This window comes from Mustelus asterias, chromosome 7 (genome assembly GCF_964213995.1).
Source record: "Mustelus asterias chromosome 7, sMusAst1.hap1.1, whole genome shotgun sequence".
Taxonomy (NCBI): domain Eukaryota; kingdom Metazoa; phylum Chordata; class Chondrichthyes; order Carcharhiniformes; family Triakidae; genus Mustelus; species Mustelus asterias.
Genome location: NC_135807.1, coordinates 76265058 through 76285375, shown reverse-complemented (window position 1 = coordinate 76285375; position 20318 = coordinate 76265058). Strand labels below are relative to the sequence as shown.

General features: G+C 45.2%; 1 protein-coding gene across 1 annotated transcript in view; it reads right to left on the bottom strand.

The window, feature by feature from the left end:
- c7h8orf34 (chromosome 7 C8orf34 homolog) overlaps nt 1-20318 on the bottom strand; it is a 408768-nt gene that overhangs the window by 40842 nt on the left and 347608 nt on the right. Inside the window, exon 10 of the mRNA XM_078217096.1 lies at nt 14635-14708. Within this exon, the coding sequence (XP_078073222.1) occupies nt 14635-14708 (74 nt within the window). The remainder of the gene's footprint in view (nt 1-14634; nt 14709-20318) is intronic.

Below are 20318 nucleotides of genomic sequence, written 5' to 3'. Positions count from 1 at the left end.
GCACTATAATTGATACTGGGTGGGGGAAAAAAAATCAGCCGAAGTTCTTGGTTATAATTCAGTTACCTCTCCTGGAAAGTGAAAGTACAGACATCAAGGATTAGGCATATTGTGATGTTTCCTGCTTTCTGAAACTAATTAGTCTCACTTGAAAATGGCTACTTGGGTAAGATATCAGTGAGCTGCTGCCACCCATGCAATTGTAACCTGAAATGTAACATTGCTTTCACCAGAGGAATAAAGAATATTGTGAGGAAGAAAGATGGTGCCCCGGCCCAAAGAGCTTCCAGTGGTTCATCAGTGACTTTGCCTCCATCATGAGATCAGAAGTGGAGGTATTTGCTGATGATTTGCACAGTACATTAAAGCAGTCCATATGCAGAAAGACATGTACAACATTCAGGCATGGACTAATAAGTGACAATAAATATTTGCATCACGCAAGTACCAGTTAATGATCATCTTGAACAAGAGAATCTAACTACCTCCCCTTGACAGTCAATGGTATCATCACTGCCGATCTCCCACTATCAACATCCTAGGGGTTACCATTGACAAGAAACTGAACTGGACAAGCCATATAAGCACTGAGGCTACAAGAGCAGTAAAGGATTGGGAGCAACTCACCTGCTGACTCTCCAAAGCCGTTCACCATCTACACGGTACAAGGCAGAAGTGTGATGGAGTGCTATCCGCTTGCCTGGATTAGTGCAACTCCAACAATAATCAAGAAGCTTGATACTAACACGATAAAGCAAATAACTTGATTGATACCTCATTCATCAGCTTAAACATTCATTCCCTCCACTACCAGCGCACAGTGGCTGCAATGTATATCATCTAAAAGATGCCCTGCAGTAATTCGCCAAGTTTCCTTCGAACTTCGAAGTTTCTTCCAAACCTGTGACCTCATAAGGACAAGTGCACCGGATGTATGGGAAGATCCCCACATGCAAGTTCCCTGCTAAGTCCCTTGCCATACTGACTTGGAAATTTATCGCCATTCCTTCAATGTCGCTAAGTCAATGTTCTGGAACTCCTTCCCTAACTGCACTGTGGATGTATGTACACCAGATGGACTCCAGCAGTTCAAGCAGACAGTTCAACATGACCTTTCAAAGGACAGTTAGGGATGAGAAATAAATGCTGGCCTTGTCAGCAACCATCACATACCATGAACAAATAAAAACAAGTGTCAGTGGCAGTTTAAACAGTTTTAATGAGATTATTTCTAGTACCGATTTTGTATTATTAAACTGATTCAATTTCTGTGAAGAGGATCTGCTAACCCTGAGGAACTGAACATGTGCAAGGATTGTGCATGTGGAGTTGTTCTGAAATCATAAACACATGATATAACCACGGCAACCATAGAATAAAGCAAACAATTGGGTTCAGCGCTGGCTCCTTCCTGAAACTAATTCTGTGCTTCTTAAGAAGATTGCAATCCTGAGAATGTTTGCTGAACCGAATCTGAAATGAACGTTTTTTAAATGTAATCAGAAGAATCAGTTGGTACACAGAGACAGATTATGTGTATTCTGCCTGGAGGCACCAGTCTCTATTGATCTGTTGGTTTACAGACAGGGATTAAGCAGATTCTACAAAAGACTCCAGATTCCACTGATTGATCAGATAGATTCCACTCCTCCATTCACATTGACTTCAGAACATAGAAACAGGCTAATCAGCCCAACTGGCATTTATGCCCTACACAGGCCTCCTCACTTTATTTACTTGGTCCACCCCATCAAAAGATATGTTTTATCCTTTTTTAAACGAAACGATTAATATAAAACTATATCAAAAACCAATGCCTTAGTGACAGAGGTCAACAGAAGGAGAAAGATCAGGAGACCCTCAGAGAACAGCTGGGGAGAGAATGGTTGCAGATAGCCCGGGAGGTCAACTCCCTGTGTCTCGCCCTGAGGCCCTGGCAGCAGTGCCATAAGGCATTGAATGACCTCATGTGAACGATCAGGGTCAGAGAATGCATCTCCAATGGAAATCAGCTACACATAGCACCACCAACCTCCCAGACAGGGCTCACATGTCTTCTGGAATTTCTGCCAGATTGTCATGCACCTCACTCTGAACTTACAGCATCTGCAGCCTCATGGATGACTCCAGAAGGCATGTCAATAGCCTGGGGCTCGGCATGGGTTTCCCACCATCTTCTGAGTGTCAGTGGCCTTGGCTGTCACAGCCTCTGACAGCTGGTTGGGTCTATTTTTGGTGAACCCGAATAAGTGTGAGCACATAGCTAGCGATATGAGAGAATCTGTGCTGGTGCCAGGTGGGGGAAATGACGTGATGTTGCACCATCCGAGGTCCCCTCCTCTTCCTCAGAAGTAGATGACTGCTCACTGGGGAAGGCAGTTCTCTTCGCCAAAGGGACAAGTAGAAGGCCTCCTGGCAACACCCCGCTCCAAGCACTGGCACCGAATAGACTATATCATGATCCGACCGAGGGACCGCAAAGGTGTCCACATCACCCATGCCACAGCTGAACTGAACACCGACTGATCTGCTCTACCATCTCCATCACCCTGGCCCCAAACTGGCAGAGGCAGAAAAAACTCTGCTGCAGGAGACTCAATGTCACTGGACTCAAAGACCCTGAGAAGAAAGGCCTACTCAGTCGACGCCTCACAGCTAAGCTGGAGACGACCAACAACCTAAGAAGTCTAAAAACACCAGGTTAAAGTCCAACAGGTTTATTTGGTAGCAAATGCCACTGGCATGACGACGAACAAGCCAGAGCCCCAGAGTGCCCACACCGCCTGGTCCACATTAAAAGCCACCATAGTCAGCACCTGTGAGGAGACACTCAGGCTTTTGACCAGGAAACACCGAGACTGGTCCAACGAAAATGATCAGGAGATCCAGGATCTACGTAACCGCAAACGCAAGGTGTTCCGGAACAGACAGCTCCTCGATTGAGAGGAAACAAGCCTACAGGCAACTGAAGGCCAGGGTGCAACGAAGAACCTGCAAACTAAAAAACGGATGGTGGGTGGAAAGAGCGCAGGAGACTTAGCAACTCACCGACACCCACAACATGCACGCCTTCTTGAGCACAATTAAAACCATCTATGGTCCGAGTACCCAGGGATCTTCCCCACTGAAAGCCAAAAATGAGAGGCATTCAATGAAATGACAATGACAATGAAATGAAATGAAAGACAGAGAGACAGTCTACACCTGCTGGAGAGAGCACTTTGAGGATCTCTTCAACCAGGATGCAGCCTACGACGCAAATGCCCTCGACACCATCCTGCAACATGCTATCCGCCACCATCTCAGCAAAACCTCAGCTCGCCGTGAGGTCAAAGCAGCCATTCTACAGCTGAAAAACAACAAGGCCTCCGGCACACATGGAATCCCCGCTGAAGTATTAAAATGCAGCGGAGAGGCACTTTTGACAAGAATCCATAAGCTTAATGCCTTAATTGTGACTATCTTCAAGAAAGGAGACAGGTCTAAGTGCAGAAATTACAGAGGGATTTCCCTCCTCTTCACCACGAGAAAGGTCATTGTGAGAATCCTCCTCAACTGCCTCCTCCCAGGGGCTAGCGAGCACCTTCCTGAGCCTCAGTGTGGCTTCCGCCCATCAAGTGGCACAACGGACATGATCTTTAGTGCACGACAAATCCAGGAGAAGTGCAGGGAGTAGCATCAAACTCTGTGCATGGCCTTCTTCGATCTCTCAAATGCCTTCAACTCCGCCTGCAGAAATTTGTCACCATTCTCCGTCTGCTCCACGATGACATGCAAACCATGATTCTCACCAATGGGATCACCACAGACCCAATATGATTGCAAACTGGGATCAAACATCGCACCAACACTCTTCTCCATCTTGCTCGCAGCAACACTCGACCCCATCACTTTGAAGCTCCCCGCTGGCGTGGGGTTAACCTGCCGGATAAGCGGAAAACTGTTCTATCTTCGACGCCTCCAGGCCAGAACAAAGACCACCCCAACTTCTGTCATTGAGCTGCAATACGCAGATGGTGCCTGTGTGTTCGCACATTTAAAGGCCGATCTACAAACCATCATCGATGCATTCACCGAGACATATGAGAGAAGGGGCCTCAGACTAAATATACAGAAAACAAAGGTTTTTTACCAGCCCGCTCCTGCCATACTAAACTTCCTCCCAACCATTAAGATCCATGCTGAGCCTCTGGGTCATATCCTCCTCTTGGCACGGGCAGACATCAACGATGAAATCCAACATGGACTCCAATGTGCCAGTGCAGTCTTCGGATGCCTGAGCAACAGTGTTCGAAGCTCAAGACCTCATCTCTAGCACCAAACTCATGGTCTACAGAGCAAGCGTGGTCCCCGTCCTCCTGTATGCTTCAGAAACATGGACAATATAACAGCAGCCACCTCAAATCCCTGGAGAGATATCATCAACGATGCCTCCGCAAAATCCTGCTAATCCATTGGCGGCTAGGTGTACCAAAGTGATTGTCCTCCCCAGGCCAATGTCACCAATATCGAGGCACAGGTCACACTCGACCAGCTGCGACGGGCAGGTCACATTGTCCGCATGCCCGAAACAAGACTCCCAAAACAAGTGCTCTACTCCTGGCTCTGCAATGGCAAATGACCATTGCAAGGGCAAAGGAAATGCTACAAGGACACTCTGAAAGCCTCTCTAAATATATGCAACATCCCCATTGGCACATGGGCATCGCTTTCCTTAGAACACACAAACTGGAGAAGAAGCATCTCCGCCAAACACCTCGAGTGTCACCGGATTGAGCACATGTAAATGGCGGAAAGAGAGCGCAGAATCCAGAATGTCCTACCCACCCACCTCATCAAACACCACCCGCCAAACCTGTGTCAAAGTCTAGGGCTTCAGAATTGGGCTATCAGCCAATGCAGAACCTGCTTCCCCGGATTGGAAGCAAGTCAACCTTGAGCCTGAGGGACTGCCAAAGGAAGCGGGAAAGGAAGGTTCCTGTGATTGACCCACGAGAGATAAGTGATCGAAGGAGCTTTGCCCATCCAAACACAAACATCCAGAATTGGCCAGCGTTTAGATGGATCCATATGTAATGGATGACACAAGAATACCATCCCTTGTGCTCACCCAAGGCTCCATTGTGCCCACTCATAAGGCTCCTCACCCTCCTGTGGCTGCACTCCTGGCTCACTGTCCGTAATAGAACAGCTACCATGCTCTCCGCCAAGTAAAAAACTCCTCTTCCATGGGCATCAGAATGGTGAGAATTGGGATCCTGTCACTAGTCTGGGCCATTCTTTCACATCGAGGGCCCTCTATTCCTGCAGGAATAAGGAAGATAGATGTCATTACCTCCACAGTAACGCAGTGTCTAGAGGGCTGGCACTCTAGTTGTTCCCTGATTGACCACCTAAATAACCCTGGCATAAAGCCACTCTGGACCAATTTGTAAGTGTCACCACAGACAGATTTGCACCCGTTGATCATTGGAGATGCTGCAGCCTGACCCTACTGTCACTAACAGGGTGTCCTCAACATCTGCACCCTCACCCTTATCCATTTGTAAACCCCTCGGGGAACTAAAGTGCCTTACTCACCCTTATGGAGTGGAGGTCACTGACTGGGAGGGTGGGGGAAGGGGCAAAGGGGGTGTATGCTCTTGGGAGAGACGCCCTAGTTAAGCACAGGGGAATTCCAATGGAGGTATCCCTTGTCCTGCTCTTTAGCCCAACTTTAGCAGGCTGGTCGCCTTCATTCCACTTTCCCCAGCCGCAGATACCATTGTGGTAGGGGTGGAATGAGACTCTTAACTGACCATTAATTGGTCATGTAAGGACCTCAATAGACCTAAGGGTGGGTGGGCTTTACCCTCTCATCGTAACATGGAGGACAAGTAGGTGGGTTGGCGGGGGGGTGGGGGGGGGGGGGGGGGTGGGTGGCAGGAAGGTGGTGGGTGAGCAACTCCTGTTTTATATTACACAGCCCCCTCACAGAGAGGTTGATAAAATTCCTCCAAGTAATTCTGCTTTTCTCTCTCAACAGATACTGCCAAACCCGCTTATTGTTTCCGGTATTTTCTGTTCTTATTTCAGATTCCCAATATCTGCAATATTTTGCTGAGGTTATGAGGGGATCTGATAAAAGTATTAAAAATTATGAAAAGTTTCAATGGAGTAAATGATGAGAAACTGGGCTGGATTTTTTTCCAGAGACACTGCTGTCAGGATTAAACAAGGGTCTTGAGCCAGCAGCGAGACAGACTTAATAATCTTCCAGTATGTGGCTGGCTTCCCAATCGACCACTTTTACATTCCCCGGACAGGCTCTTGGTACTAACAGCCTGTCAGAGTCCCAGCTGCTCTGGGGCAATGCAAGCCCCACCAGCAGAGGTGGGTGCTGCTGAGGTAGGTTCGGGACAGCGAAGGCACCTCAACATAAAGCACAGCAGTGAAGAAATAAAGAAGCTTGGAGCCGGTAAGTCCATTGGAATAGAGGGTAAATGTCCCTGCTGGATCGAGCTCTGGTATGATTGCAGCATTTCCTGCTCGTAGCCCCACAAAAGCAAAATGGAGTGTCTGACCGAAACCCCCCCCCCCCCCCGCCAGTCCATCGCAGGGAGGCTGCCAGCTTTGGGCTACTGCCTGGTGGCTGCTCGGTCAGTACCAAGATGCCGTTGAGGCTGCAAAGCTTCTCCCTCATTGAAGCCAGTGTAATTAATGCCCACCCTGGGTAAGCTCACTAGTCATGATGTGGAGATGCCGGCGTTGGACTGGGGTTTTTGCTACCAAATAAACCTGTTGGACTTTAACCTGGGTGTTGTTAAACTTCTTACTAAGCTCACTAGTGGCAGCAATGTGTTGCGGAGCCAACTCAAGGACACTGCCCTCTCTTTCCCTGACTTCCCTTCCCCAAGGTCGCCTTCCTAGGACCTGGACAATTTCACCGAGTATTTTCTTGTCGCAGGAGGGTCAGAAACCAGAGGACATAGATTTGTGAATAACCAAAGAACCAGAGAGAACCTGAAGAAAAGGATTTTTAAGCTCGTTAGAGAATAAATTCAGACAGTGTCCATGTAGAATAATCCAGCCCAAAATAACCATTCAAAACCAAATTTATCAATCAAAACACCCAAAATTTCACATAAAAATTGACTAATTATCTTTGTACATTCCCTCAGTACCTGCTTTTTATGTGCCTTCGCCTGTCCTATTGCTTGTACTCAATGCTTTCCCAGTGCTCGCACCATGACTGGTGGAACAGCGATATCTTTCACTGGGAGAGGCCTTGCAGGATGATCTTGTGCAGCTCTGAGACTAAAAGGCCCAGTTTGGACCGCCTCATCTCAGCATGCGTGGCAGCAGTCTGGACTGGTTAAGGGACAGCTGCAAGGGCACTGACAGAATGACAGCGGTGGGAAGGCAAATGCGCCATTCTGTAGGGTAGCAGGTTTGTACCCCATGGTGCCACTGCCACTCCTCTGGGGCAGCAGTTCAGAAATCTTCCCAACATAGAGGACAGATTGCTCGACTATTAGAGGCTATAGATGCTGATGTGTATCCACAGTCATCGTGGCAGCAGTCTGAGCCAGCATGGCACCAAGCTAGGACTGCATGGCTAAAACATTGAGATTGCATGACTTCACTTTGACCATCCACTGTAGCACTCAGAAATTGGGTAGCTTCTGCTTGTGCTGCTATGGAAGCTGAACTTTCAGCCAAGGTGGGTGTACAAGCGAGGTCATGGAAATAGCCACCACTTCCATGTGCAAAGGTCTGTGCAAAATCAGTTTTGGACTCCTCCATGCTGATTGACAGCAATGGCAAGCCTATCGATGCAGCAAGTGTTAGTGTCCATATCCATCAACTTTTTTCTGTAAACTACTGCATCAAAGATCTCACCTAATTCCTCTGCAGAAAACCTATGAGAAACATTGCCTTCAGCAGGTTAGCACCTACGCTACCCTTTCTCCTGTCATAGCTGCAAGCCACTCATAGCCAGTGTCTCACCACATGCAGATCCCACCTCCAAGCTACCCTCTGAAGAAAGCATAGTGTTAGTATTTGAATTAGTGGCTGAGAGTATGAGAGTGAACAACAGTGCTTCTTCATTCCCTGTCTCTTCTGCCTCTTCCACATCTTGCTCCTGCATCACTGCCTGGCCAGGTTGCAGTTCATGGGTACCTGAAAGGAGAAGGGATACAGTGAGGAGTTGGAGAGAAACCATACATAGTTGACAAAGCAAAGAGATTGTGGGATGAGGGTTGTGAAGAGGATTCGATGGGAGCATACAACCTTTTTGGTCCTTTCAGTCCTGCTGTCAGCTACAGCCTCAATGCTAGCCACTTCAATGAAGGTGAGAACTAGCTCCTCCATCAGGATAATGGCGGGCGGGTGGCACGGTAGCACAGTGGTTAGCACTGCTGCTTCACAGCACCAGGGACCCGGGTTCGATTCTTGACTTGGGTCACTGTCAATGTGGAGTTTGCGCATTCTCCCTGTGTCTGCGTGGGTTTCCTCTGGGTGTTCCAGCTCCCTTCCATGGTCTGAACGATGTGCTGGTTAGGTGCATTGACCCGAACAGGTGCCGGAGTGTGACGACTAGGGGAATTTCACACAGTAACTTCATTGTTAATGTAAGCCTTACTTGTGACTAATAAATAAACTTTAAAAACTTTAACGACGCAGCCATGCCAGTCCACCATAGGACAGGTGCTGTTGCCTTTGATTACATGGTACCTTTTCCTGCAAGAGAAAGGAAAGTGAATGTATGCAGTGAGTGTGCTGCAATATGTTTGGTTGACGCAGTTGTCATAGTTGAATAGCTGGCACTGTGTGCAAACAGTGACATGTGAGTTTGAGGCTTGCAACATTGCTAAATGAGTGAAGGTGAGGGGAAACTATGAACTTAAGGTATGAGTCATGGTTGATAATGTTGATGGATGAGTGAAGGTAGAGAAGCAAGGTTACAGGTTGTAAGAATATGGTATTTGAAGATATATTTACTGACCACTTGTGTGAGATTATTGAACAACTTCAAGGTGCTCAGGTTTACACTGGTGACATTGACATGATGAGTGTTTGCTCCCTGTTTCCTTTGCAATGTCTATCTGCTGGAAATCCTGGACCCTCTGGATAGAGGACCTCTTACATCGAGGCCTTGAGTGTTCTGTTGGAGAAATGTGGGAGCACATTATCTGCCCCATTGTGCTAATTCTCAAACTTCTAGTATACAAATCACAAAAAGTTAGCATGCAACAAATAATTAAGAAGGCTAATGGAATGCTCTCCTTTATAAGAGGAAGGAAACATGAATATAAGGATGTTATGCCTCAGTTATACAGGGCATTGGTGAGACCACATCTCGAATAGTGTGTGCAGTTTCAGCCTCCTTATGTACAGAAGGATGTAAATGTGTTGGGGGCAGTTCAGAGGATGTTTACTAGATTAATACCTAGAGTGAGCAAGTTGTCTTATGAGGAAAGGGTGGATGGACTGGGCTTGTTTCCATTGATGTTTAGAAGAGTGATCGGTGACTTGATTGAAGTATATAAGATCCTGAACAATCTTGACAAGGGGGACATGGAAATGATGTTTTCTCTTTTGGGTGAGTCCAGAACTAGGGGACACTGTTTTCAGGATAGAGATCAGGTTAATTTTTTTCTCTCATAGGATTGTGCGACTTTGGAACTCTCTGCCTCAGAAGGCAGGGGAGGAGGAGTCATTGAATATTTTTAGGGAGGAGGTAGATAGATTCTTGTTAGACAAGAAAATCAAAGGTTATTGAGGGTAAATGAGAATGTGGAATTAAAAACACAAACAGATCAGCCATGATCTTATTCAATGGCAAAGCAGATTTGAGGGGTTACGGGAATAGTGCCTGGATAAAATGCTCTGTTGGAGAGTCAGTGCAGACTCGGTGGGCCAAATGACCTCCTTCTGCACTGTAGGGATTCTATGGTTCTATGAATGACCTACTTTTCCTCCTATTTTTTATGTGTGTGTTAAAAATATCTCCCCCTGCTACTGCCAGCATTTGCTGCAACCTGAATGCATCTCCCTTTTAAGAGATAGTGGCTGGCTTAAAGTAGTTCAGGCCAGCTGGAATATATGCTAACAGTCCATGTTCCCCACTCAGGTCTGCAGCCACTCAATGTGAAGATGAAAAAGATAATCAAGTGCCATTCTTGGGAGAAATTACAGGAACAAGTGGTAACTATTGGAGAGCAGACATTATGGTCAGCAGACACCAGACAAACTTCAAATTAGGCACTGGAGCAGGAGTTTCAGTTCTTTCAGATACCGGACAGTGGTTGAAGCCAGAATTCCTCCAGCCATCGATCAGAAGACTCCATGGTCCAGGTGGCATTCAGCTAAATGTCAAAGGACAACTGACTGCTAAACTCCAGTACAAAGGAAGAAATCACAGAAACTTGTGATGTGATCTATAACCAAGAGCGCTCACAGTTAAGTCAAAAAGTGTGCACAGATCTACAACTCATCTACAAAGTTAATGGACCATAACTTCCTCAGAGCGGCAATCAGTGGTGATTTGCCATCCCGGTCTAACTTAACTGCACTAAATTTCTTAAGTGCTTGTCTCGCCTGACCTTTCTGACTCAGACCAAGTGAGATTCAAGCAGCGCAGAGGTCTCTAATGGCATGAAGGGTGATGCACCTCCTATTTTATGGCACTCACTGCCATAAACCAGGTAAGTATAGATGTCCCATTGTAAAATAACAGGCCAGGGAGAAGGTAAGTGCCTAAGGGAGGTGAATAGGATGTGAAGGGTGGGGGTTCAGACATGGTGAGTCGAAAATCAGGGGGCAGGGAGGGAGAGAAGATTGACGGGGTGAAGTGGGATATCCGCTGGAGGGTTGAACTTTCCGGGGGGGTTGGTCAGATATTGGGTTGGGTTGGGTTGGGTATCTGGGTGGGTCAGGTCAGTGGGAGCTGGTCAGGTCGGTAGAGTTTCATGTCAGTGAGAGATTGGAGGCCATGATGGGGGTGTGGGAGTCAGGTTGGGAGGGGGGTTGGGTCGACAGGTTTGAGGGGGGTCAGGTCTGTTTATGTCTGGAGATAGGTCGTGAGAGTGAGGGGGTGGTGATGTGGGGATCAGGTCAGGTGCAGTGGGGTTTGGGTCGGGAGGGTTGTATCTGGGGGGTTTGGCTAGACCAGGGTTCAGCTCTAGCTGGGGGGCGGGGGGTGGGGGGTGGGGGGTGGGGGGGAGGGGAAAGAGTCCCATATGGGTGGGGGTGCCATGAGAGGTGAGGTGCTTAGTTGGAGAGGATATGGAGGAGTCCCATGGTGGGTTGTGTGTGGGGAGGGTGTCCCTTGCGGGGCTCGGTCTGGGTATCTGAAATAGTTACGCTAAAGTTAGAAGTGCTTTTCTTTCTTCAGAGTAGCTATTAGTGTAACACTGGCAGAAGCATCCAATCACTTTGTTGGATGGTTCCCAGCGCAGTGCAATTGTCCAGGAAAAGTTAGCTTCTGGACATTTGCTGGGTAAACCATTACCTGGGAACTTTTGAGAGGGATTCCCTAGCACAAGAATGAGATGCCCCCCAAATCTGATGCTGGGGAGCTAGGGAATTACAGGCCAATTAATTAGGAAGCCTTGAAAAGTCAACAGAGTTCCCAAAACTATTCACAGGCTTTGGGAAGATTGAAACCAGTCTTCTGAAACAGGAGCACTGGAATCTCATGGAACCATATGAAAAGCTGGAGAAAACTTGGCAGAAGATTTCCAAGAACAGCAGGTGAAGGAGCAATAAGTTCTTTACATGGAAGAGCATCAAGCAGGAAACTGACAAATCTATCCAAGGCAAACAATAAGCAGCGATACATTCCTGTTGAGAAGCCTGAACTCTAGGATATAAATCTCATCAAGGATGTACAGTCATGTACCTCACTGACTACAAAATTCCTTCCAACATAGGGAATAGGAGTAGGCCATTCAGCCCATCAAGCCTTTTCCAACAGCAACAACATAGAGGCTGAATGAAATCTGACAAGTACAAAAAGCAGATGAAGAATGTGCTAAAATTAGAGAATACTGTATTGATGGATGACTAGAGTATGTTACAAACAATACTATCCTGAACAGTCCCTCAAACAATGCATATGTTCATAGAATCATAGAATCTACAGTGCAGAAGGAGGCCATTTGGCCCATTGAGTCTGCACCGACAACAATCTCATCCAAATCCTATCCTCATAACTGCACACATTTACCCTCCTCGTCCCCCTGACACTAAGGGGCAATTTATCATGGCCAATCAACCTAACCTGCACATCTTTGGACTGTGGGAGGAAACCGGAGCACCCGGAGGAAACCCACGCAGACACGGAGAACATGCAAACTCCACACAGACAGTGACCCAAGGCCAGAATTGAACCTGGGTTCCTAGCGCTGTGAGGCAGCAGTGCTAACCACTGTGCCACTTCCTCATTTCTAATGAAAGGATGGTCATACCAAGAGTGCTCAGACTTGAAATCCTTCAAAGAAGACAGCAGGGACATAATGCCATGCTAGAATTCAAGTGCCAGTCTGGTGGCAAAGATCTCCATATCTCTAGAGGATTTGGAGCTGCATCACCTGTGCAATCCATCAGGAAAAGGAAGTGGAGTGTATCCAAACTGTGGTGCTGATCTTTTTGAGCTCGAGGGGAGGACATTTTTCATAATTGTTGAGGTTGAACGTCTTCATGGTCCAAGCTTATAAGTAGTCATTAATTCACAAAGAAATTTTTGTCACACATGGCTTTCCAGATCTTGTCATTTCAAATACTGGTCCACAGTTTGCAAAAAATGATTCAAGAAATTTACGGAAGACTATGGATTTGTCTACATGACTAGTTCATCCATGTCCCCAGAAGCAAATGGAAAGGCCAAAAGAGGCTAAGAGTGGTAAAAGCTTTGTTGAAAAAGAATGATGCTATCAGCTTAGCATTGCTAAGCTACCATTTCACACACCTCGGAGTGGGTTGGTTCCATCAGAACTTGTAATGGGAGGAAGACTATAGACCCAACTCCCTGTCTTTACACAACAGAATTCCCACTCACCTGAAGAAGGGGCTCAGAGCCTCGAAAGCTTGTGTGGCTTTTGCTACCAAATAAACCTGTTGGACTTTAACCTGGTGTTGTTAAACTTCTTACTGTGTTTACCCCAGTCCAACGCCGGCATCTCCACATCATTTACACATATGATCATGCTTGGTCTAAAATCAACTGATCTTGAGACAGGAAGGGAAAAGGAGCAGGAGTATCGTGTAAGTAAACCAGAAGCTACAATCAACCTCACAGAGTACACGATTTACCAGAACTCCAACCAGGTGAATCAGTCTGGATTAGCAATCGAAATTGAGAAGGCCACATACTGGAAAAGACAAAAAATCTCAAGATCATGTTGAGACTACAACTGGGATAGCAAGAAGAAACAGAAGCATGTTTATATAGATAAGAAGAAGGTCATCGATGGACTCGACTGCTTACCCATATGATCAGGAAGACAACCTGAGCAAAGGACCAATAACCTCTGAAAATACAAAAGAAAACATGGAGAACTTGAATCTTCTGCAACCTCCAAGAGGAAACATGGTCTGGGAGATTGGCAAAACCACCTTAGCGTTTATCTCTGTAAACTAGAGATGAAGGCAGACGCTTCAAGGGTAGATGTAGGATTATGTAAATAGTATTTATGGGAGTCATACTTGGGAGGCAGGCAGTTGGGGGGAGGGGTGATGTAGTATAATGGGTTAATATTAAATATGTGACTATATAGTCTATAGTCTACATCATCAGTCATGTAAAATCACATGAGTTCAGAGCCTGGAGAGAGCTGGCTCTATCTATGTAGAGCCTCATGCTAAGTCTGTATTGTACATAGTTAGTATAATGTTAAATAAAAGTTACAGTTTACCAACAACCTTGCCTCCAGCAACATCTATAAATACAGACCGTGAACATGGAGGTGAAGGGGGGAGGAGGTCTCCTGCTGATCTGGCCACCATTTATCCTTCAACCTACAATATTAAATTAGATTAGCTAATATCAATTATATCATTGCTATTTGTAGAGCCTTGCTGTTAATTGATGCCATATTTGCCTACAGTACAACAGAGCCTACACTTCAAAAAGTACTTAATTGGATGTGAAGTGCTTTAGAAAGCCCCAAGGAGATGAAAGGTGCAATAGAGTGGAAGTTCTTTCTTTAATGTTTATTTTTTTGAAAATGTGTGTAAACAAATTTAAGTCATGAAATGTTGGCACAAAATATCTGGACTGGGATGTAATAACTGAGGGAACAACATATGCTTGCTGCACATTTCTGTCAACAAAATAAACATATAGACAAAAAAATGCTTATTCTGTGAAAAAGTAGTCTGAAAAAAGATAATTAGTCTTCAAAGATTCTTTATCAGTTTCCTGTAATCAAGCTGCTTCCAGCAAACAGTCTGCAGATATTACTGATTTTATCATTCAAAAATCTATACAGAATTTCCCCCTTAGGCTTGCATAATACTTACAATAAAATTTAACCAAATATTCAATTCAAGCAAAACTTCAGACTGGTAATGGATTTTGCAAGCAGGTTTATCATGACAGATCATCCATCACGATAGACAAAGTCATCTGTAATTCAATCTACTTACAGGCCCTGATACTTGAGAAGCACTCTCAAATTCTTCTTCATCTTGCATCACTTTTTCCACCCCAAGCAATGGAGCTGTTCCAAAAGAATACATAACTCATTTCTAAACACTTGTATCATCTTTAAGCATAATTAATCTCAAACAGGATAGTCATGAACACGTGTTAAATAAATAAGACCCAAATGTGTGCACTACACGATATTCCCAGTACTAGTTTCTGGTATTCTAGATATGAGCACAAAAGGCTGCAAGGGAGTTGTATGAATGGCCCATGATCCATGTTGTAATGGACATAACCCATTTTGTGTGCCAAAGGTTTCTGGAGAGATCTTCCAACAAGAATCTGGCCAGAGCTTTTCAATAATATTTATATAAACATAGAATTACTACAGTGCAGGAGGCCATTCGACCCATCGTGTCCGCACCAACCACAATCCTACCCAGGCCCTATTCCCATAACCCCACACATTTGTCCTGCTAATCCCCCTGACACTGGAGTCAATTTAGCACGGCCAATCAACCTAACTCGCACATCTTTGGAGGAAACCCACGCAGACACAGGGAGAATGTGCAAACTCCACACAGACAGTGACCCGAGGCCAGAATTGAACCCGGGTCCCTGGCAGCAGTGCTAACTACTGTGCCACTGTGCAGCCATTAATAATGTTAAAGTTAAGGTCCTAATGTAATTCCTGACTCTTTCAGCAAAACACACTAAAGAGAACCCTGTGTAATGGCAATCCAGGGCTGCAGGGGAATGATAGGATTCATTCTGCTGCTGAAGGTAATTTGTGCACTGACTTTTCTAAATTTTTATTTCTATTTCATGCTTCCACCGAGACTTTCATAATGAAAACAGAAAATGCTGGATAATCTCAGCAGGTCTAGCAACATCTGTGGAGGGAAAAACACAGTTAACGTTTCGAGTTCTTATGACCCTTTTACAGAACTGAAAAGGGATAGAAATGTGATAAATGAGATATTTGAAGGGGGGGGATGGCAGAATGGAAAGTCAGTGATAGGTTGGAGCTAAGGAGAGATTGGCAAAGATGTCATGGACATGAGACAAAGTTGCCGGAAACCTCTGGCCTTTGTCTGTAGCTGGGATTTTCCAGTGCCACTGCAGTAAATGTAATTTTGGTTAAGCGCCAAATTTTGCATTCTTGCTAGCAGCGGAACGGGAACAAACAAGATCGGAGAATCCAGTCCAGTGGCTGCTAACGGTGCCATTAGGGACTGAAGAGTATTAATAGTGGCAAAGGTAGGAAAGCAGAATGCGTCAATAGGAAATAATAGGTCAGTGCTCAGTGAGAGTGAAACTGAACAACCAGGAACAATAGGGCAGGGGTGGGTTGTGTTTGGACAAGCCAGGGGAATTGAATACAGAAAATAAGAGGGGAGGTCTAGATGGATAGATTTTCATAATCCATTGTGGTAATTTTTCCACTGCTTCCTTACTTCCCAGCTCAACCCATGCAACTCATCAACTTTCCAATGTAAATTTCTCACCAGTCATTTTCCAGCAAAGGTTAGGTGAAAGGCGACGTGCCCCACAGCTCCCTATTCCCAAGAAAAGGTGTGAAAAAGATCTGATGGGTCAGACATGATATTTGAAGACCTGATATTCTAATAGATGGTTCTTCACAAATCCAACTCAATTCCATAACAGTGTGATTAAGTAAAATCAACTTTTTCTAGACTCCTGTGCCTGGACGTGCATTGCATTACCACAACTGGCTCAATGATAACAATGCTGGAATACATGACCTCCTAGAACAAAAACAAGCAACCTTCATCACCTGATAGAATAACTTAAGATGGCAAGTCAAGAGGCAGCATTCTTAGAGCTCAGGCTGGCACCCAAAGACAAATTCAGTCGGTAAAGCCAAAGGGAAGAGAAAAATTTAGAGATACAACAATATGTTCACCATCATGGTATGCAACGTTCTTTTCAAGGACCATCTAAAGACTAACGTCAAAGGGACAAAATCTCCCTTCGCTCACAGTCTGGTGTTTCCCTTCTTAAGCATGACAATGCCAGCTGTTAATGCTGTAAAGTTTATTTTCAACAATTCTTCAACTATGAATCCATAATGGCAGCTGATACTCTTCAGGCTATACGCCAGTGGGTGAACCATTTTCTGTGGGAGAACTGCAACAAGCAATCAAATGGATGAGGAACAGCTAAGCCTGTGGCACTGATAATATTTCAGCGCAGGTCTTCAAAACTGGTGGACTTCTGCTCACGTTGATACTCCATGCACTCATCTTACAGGTTTGAGAGGGAAAAGAACTCTTCCCTCAATTTCAGGAAAACAACAGTTGTAACTGCATTCAAGAAGGGAGATCAATCACATTGCAGGAACTATTGAGATATTTCCTTCTGTCCATTCCGGGTAAAATGCTGCCATGCATTCTCCTGGATCGCCAATGTCCTGAGAGTGAGAAAGTCCTCCCAGGGGCACAGGGCCAAGTCTTGTGGACTTCTCCAAGGCAAATTTGGTGGTGGAGATGGATAAGGGTTTGCCACCTTCCTCCACCCTGATTAAGTCTGGGGGCAGGAAGCATCTTTCCCACCCAACCACCAATTTGTATTAACCCAGCTGTGGTGGGGGTTTTGCCACATGGTGAGCATGACAACAAACCTCGTGTGTTTGTTTGTGGGCTCCTGGGAGCCAGATCCATTGTTCAAAGGCATTCATTAACTTCCGAGGGACCTGGCATCCGAAAGCCAGCGATTGGGGAGTGGAGACATTCCTATGAAAGTCACGTGCCTTTGCCGTTAACATCCGTCTCTGCCTCTCATGTGATTCCCTCTCGCTATCAGCCTGTGTCTGGGTCCTTATGGGTGACATGGTGGCACAGTGGTTCGCACAGCTGCCTCACAGCACCAAGGACCCGGGTTCAATTCCAGCCTAGGGTGATTGTCTGTGTGGAGTTTGTATATTCTCCCCGTGTCTGCATGGGTTTCCTCTGGGTTCTCCGGTTTCCTCCCACAATCCAAAGATCTGCGGGTTAGGCTGAGTGGCCATGCTAAATTAGTGTCGGGGGATCAGTGGGTAAAATACTTGGGGTTATGGGCATAGGGCCTGGGTGGGATTGTGGTCAGTGCAGGCTCGATGGGCTGAATGGCCTCCTCTTAGCACTGTAGGGATTTTATGATTCTCAGTCTGAGGCCTTGGTTGGTGTGATATCAGCAGCAATATTGTCTCCCGTTGGCGCCGCTGAGTACTGAAGAGCTGCCAACCTCTAATTGGCTGCCAGCACTGACAGGGTGGAACATCCATCCGCAGGAGAACTGAGTTTTATCAGTGCTTTATTATTCTTGTGAAATTTGCATTAACTGTTCAGAATGATTTATTCCCAAACCTGAAAATCACCCCCAATAGATCTAATCTGTATGAGGTCAGCTTCTATTGTATCAACAAGCTTTTAGTTTGTTTTGTCTAATATCATCAAGTGTTAAGTTCTAATTAAAAAGATAACTTTTGCCTTTGATTCAAAAGGAATCACCATTAATTGGAATAGTACGGGGTAGTCTCAGTACTGTTTACATTAATATCCTCACTGCTTCCATATTAGGCATCATGAAGAACGAGGGATTATTTGGTCCATGGCAGTAACTCAAGATGCCCTGACAGCGAATTAGCAGCCAGCTTTAAATCATGTTTTGCCACTGATTTTCAATGGGATAAAATAATCGACTTTGATGTAAGCCCAGCTGCTGATTCACCATTAACCTATTTTCCAATACTAGAATTAACCATTCTCATCCCTAACTGTAGGTAACTATACAGTGCCATGAAACGGTATATGGTGCAATTTAAAACATTCCTTTTAAAACACACAAACAGAAAATTCTGGAACGACCCAGCAGGCCGGGAAACTGCTGCCTGCATTTTTTGTTTATATTTCAGATTTCCACGTCTGCGGTATTTTGCCTTTTGCAATATTCTTTGTTACAATACATGGGGAGGGCTTGCAATACAGCCTGATACAGAGTATGGACATGCAATTTCCTGACATAAATTCCTCATACTGGAGGGAGATTTTTATACTGATAAGGATGTTGTAAATATAATTGCAAAGAAAATATTCACCATATTAACACTAACAATGTAAAGCTTGCTCAAAGAGATATGTTGTAAAGAATATCTGAATGGGGGAGAGAGGGAGACATGAAGAATCCAGAGTTTAGGATACAGCCAGCTGAAAGCACTGCTGTCAATGATGGAACTATTAAAATGCTCAATGTGCAAGATACCAGAATTGGAGGAGTACAGAGATCGCAGAAGGTTTTAGGGTTGATGGAGTTTATAAAGATAGGGAGGGATAAGGTCATGAAGGGATTTCAAAGCAAGGCTAATCATTTTAAAATTGAGGCATTGCTTGATGAGAGCTATTGTAAGTCAGTGAGCATAAGGGTGCTGGGTGAGCAGGATATGGTGTGAGCTAGGATCGGGCAGCAGAGTTTTGCGACAGCTCAAGTTTGTGTGATCTCATGTGTAACACACGAAAGACAAGGATCTGGCAAAGTGCACAGTGGCAGAAAAGGCCAAAGCTGAGGGAGGAACTCTAGGAAAGAGTGGGCTATGAATGAGACAGAAGAATAATTGTAAATTGATATCACAAGGAGGAGTGGGAAGGCTAAATTACAGGTAAATGTTGAATTTAATCAGCCTACAATTTTAACTAGATAAATTAGTTAAAACCTATAAATATGTGCAATGCTGATGAGAAACACAAACTTTGTTTAATTATGTAAATAAAAATCATTAGGTAGGGATAGCAGTCAGGTAGTCTTCTCAACTACAGCATGTGGTGGTATAATAATACTGTCACTGGACCAATAATCCAGAGACTCAGGGAAATGCTGTGGGTTCCCAGGTTGGAATTGCACCACAACAGTTGGTGAAATTTGAAATCAATTTTTTTTTAAATGTCTGGAATTAAAAGAGTAACGATGACCATGAACTGCTGCCATAAAAACCTATCTGGTTCACTAATGTCCTTTAGGGAAAGAAATCTGTCACCTTATCTGATCTGGTCTGGTCTTCATGTGATTTCAGACCCACAGCAATGTGGGTGACTCTTAAATGCCCTCTGAAATGGCCCAGCAAACCACCCAGTTCAAAGGGCAATTAGGGATTGGCAATAAATGGTGGCTCAGCCTGTGATGCCCATGTTCCAATGAATTTAATTTTTATGAAGTTGGGAGTTTGAGGAGAATGTTGCCAACCTGGACAACCAGTAAGCCTTTGAATCTCAAGTAACTTCAGCTTACACTTACTGAGTCTGACATATTGACAGTGCATGGAATCAGGTAGGGGGAGAGTTACTGGACATTTTGATTCAAGAGGCAGTGACACCACTTTGGTTGGGTGATGGTACTGGTCTGGTTACTGGTTAGGTGTAGTAAGGTGAGATTGCGAAGCAAGCAGGTAAGGGGAGTCAGCTGCCGTACCCTTAATGCAAAGTTTTTGATGTCTCTGCAAATGAGGGAAACCTCTGCAGGATGAGTGAGTATGCTGTCAATGATGCTGCAGTATAAGAGGCTATTTAAAAGGGAAGACTAATAAGGAATGTTGCAGTGGTAGGGGACAAGAGTGTCTGAGGATAGATAGTGTTCACTGCAGTCATGACTGGAAGCCCTAATGGTTGTGTGGCTTGTCTGGAGCTAGGAT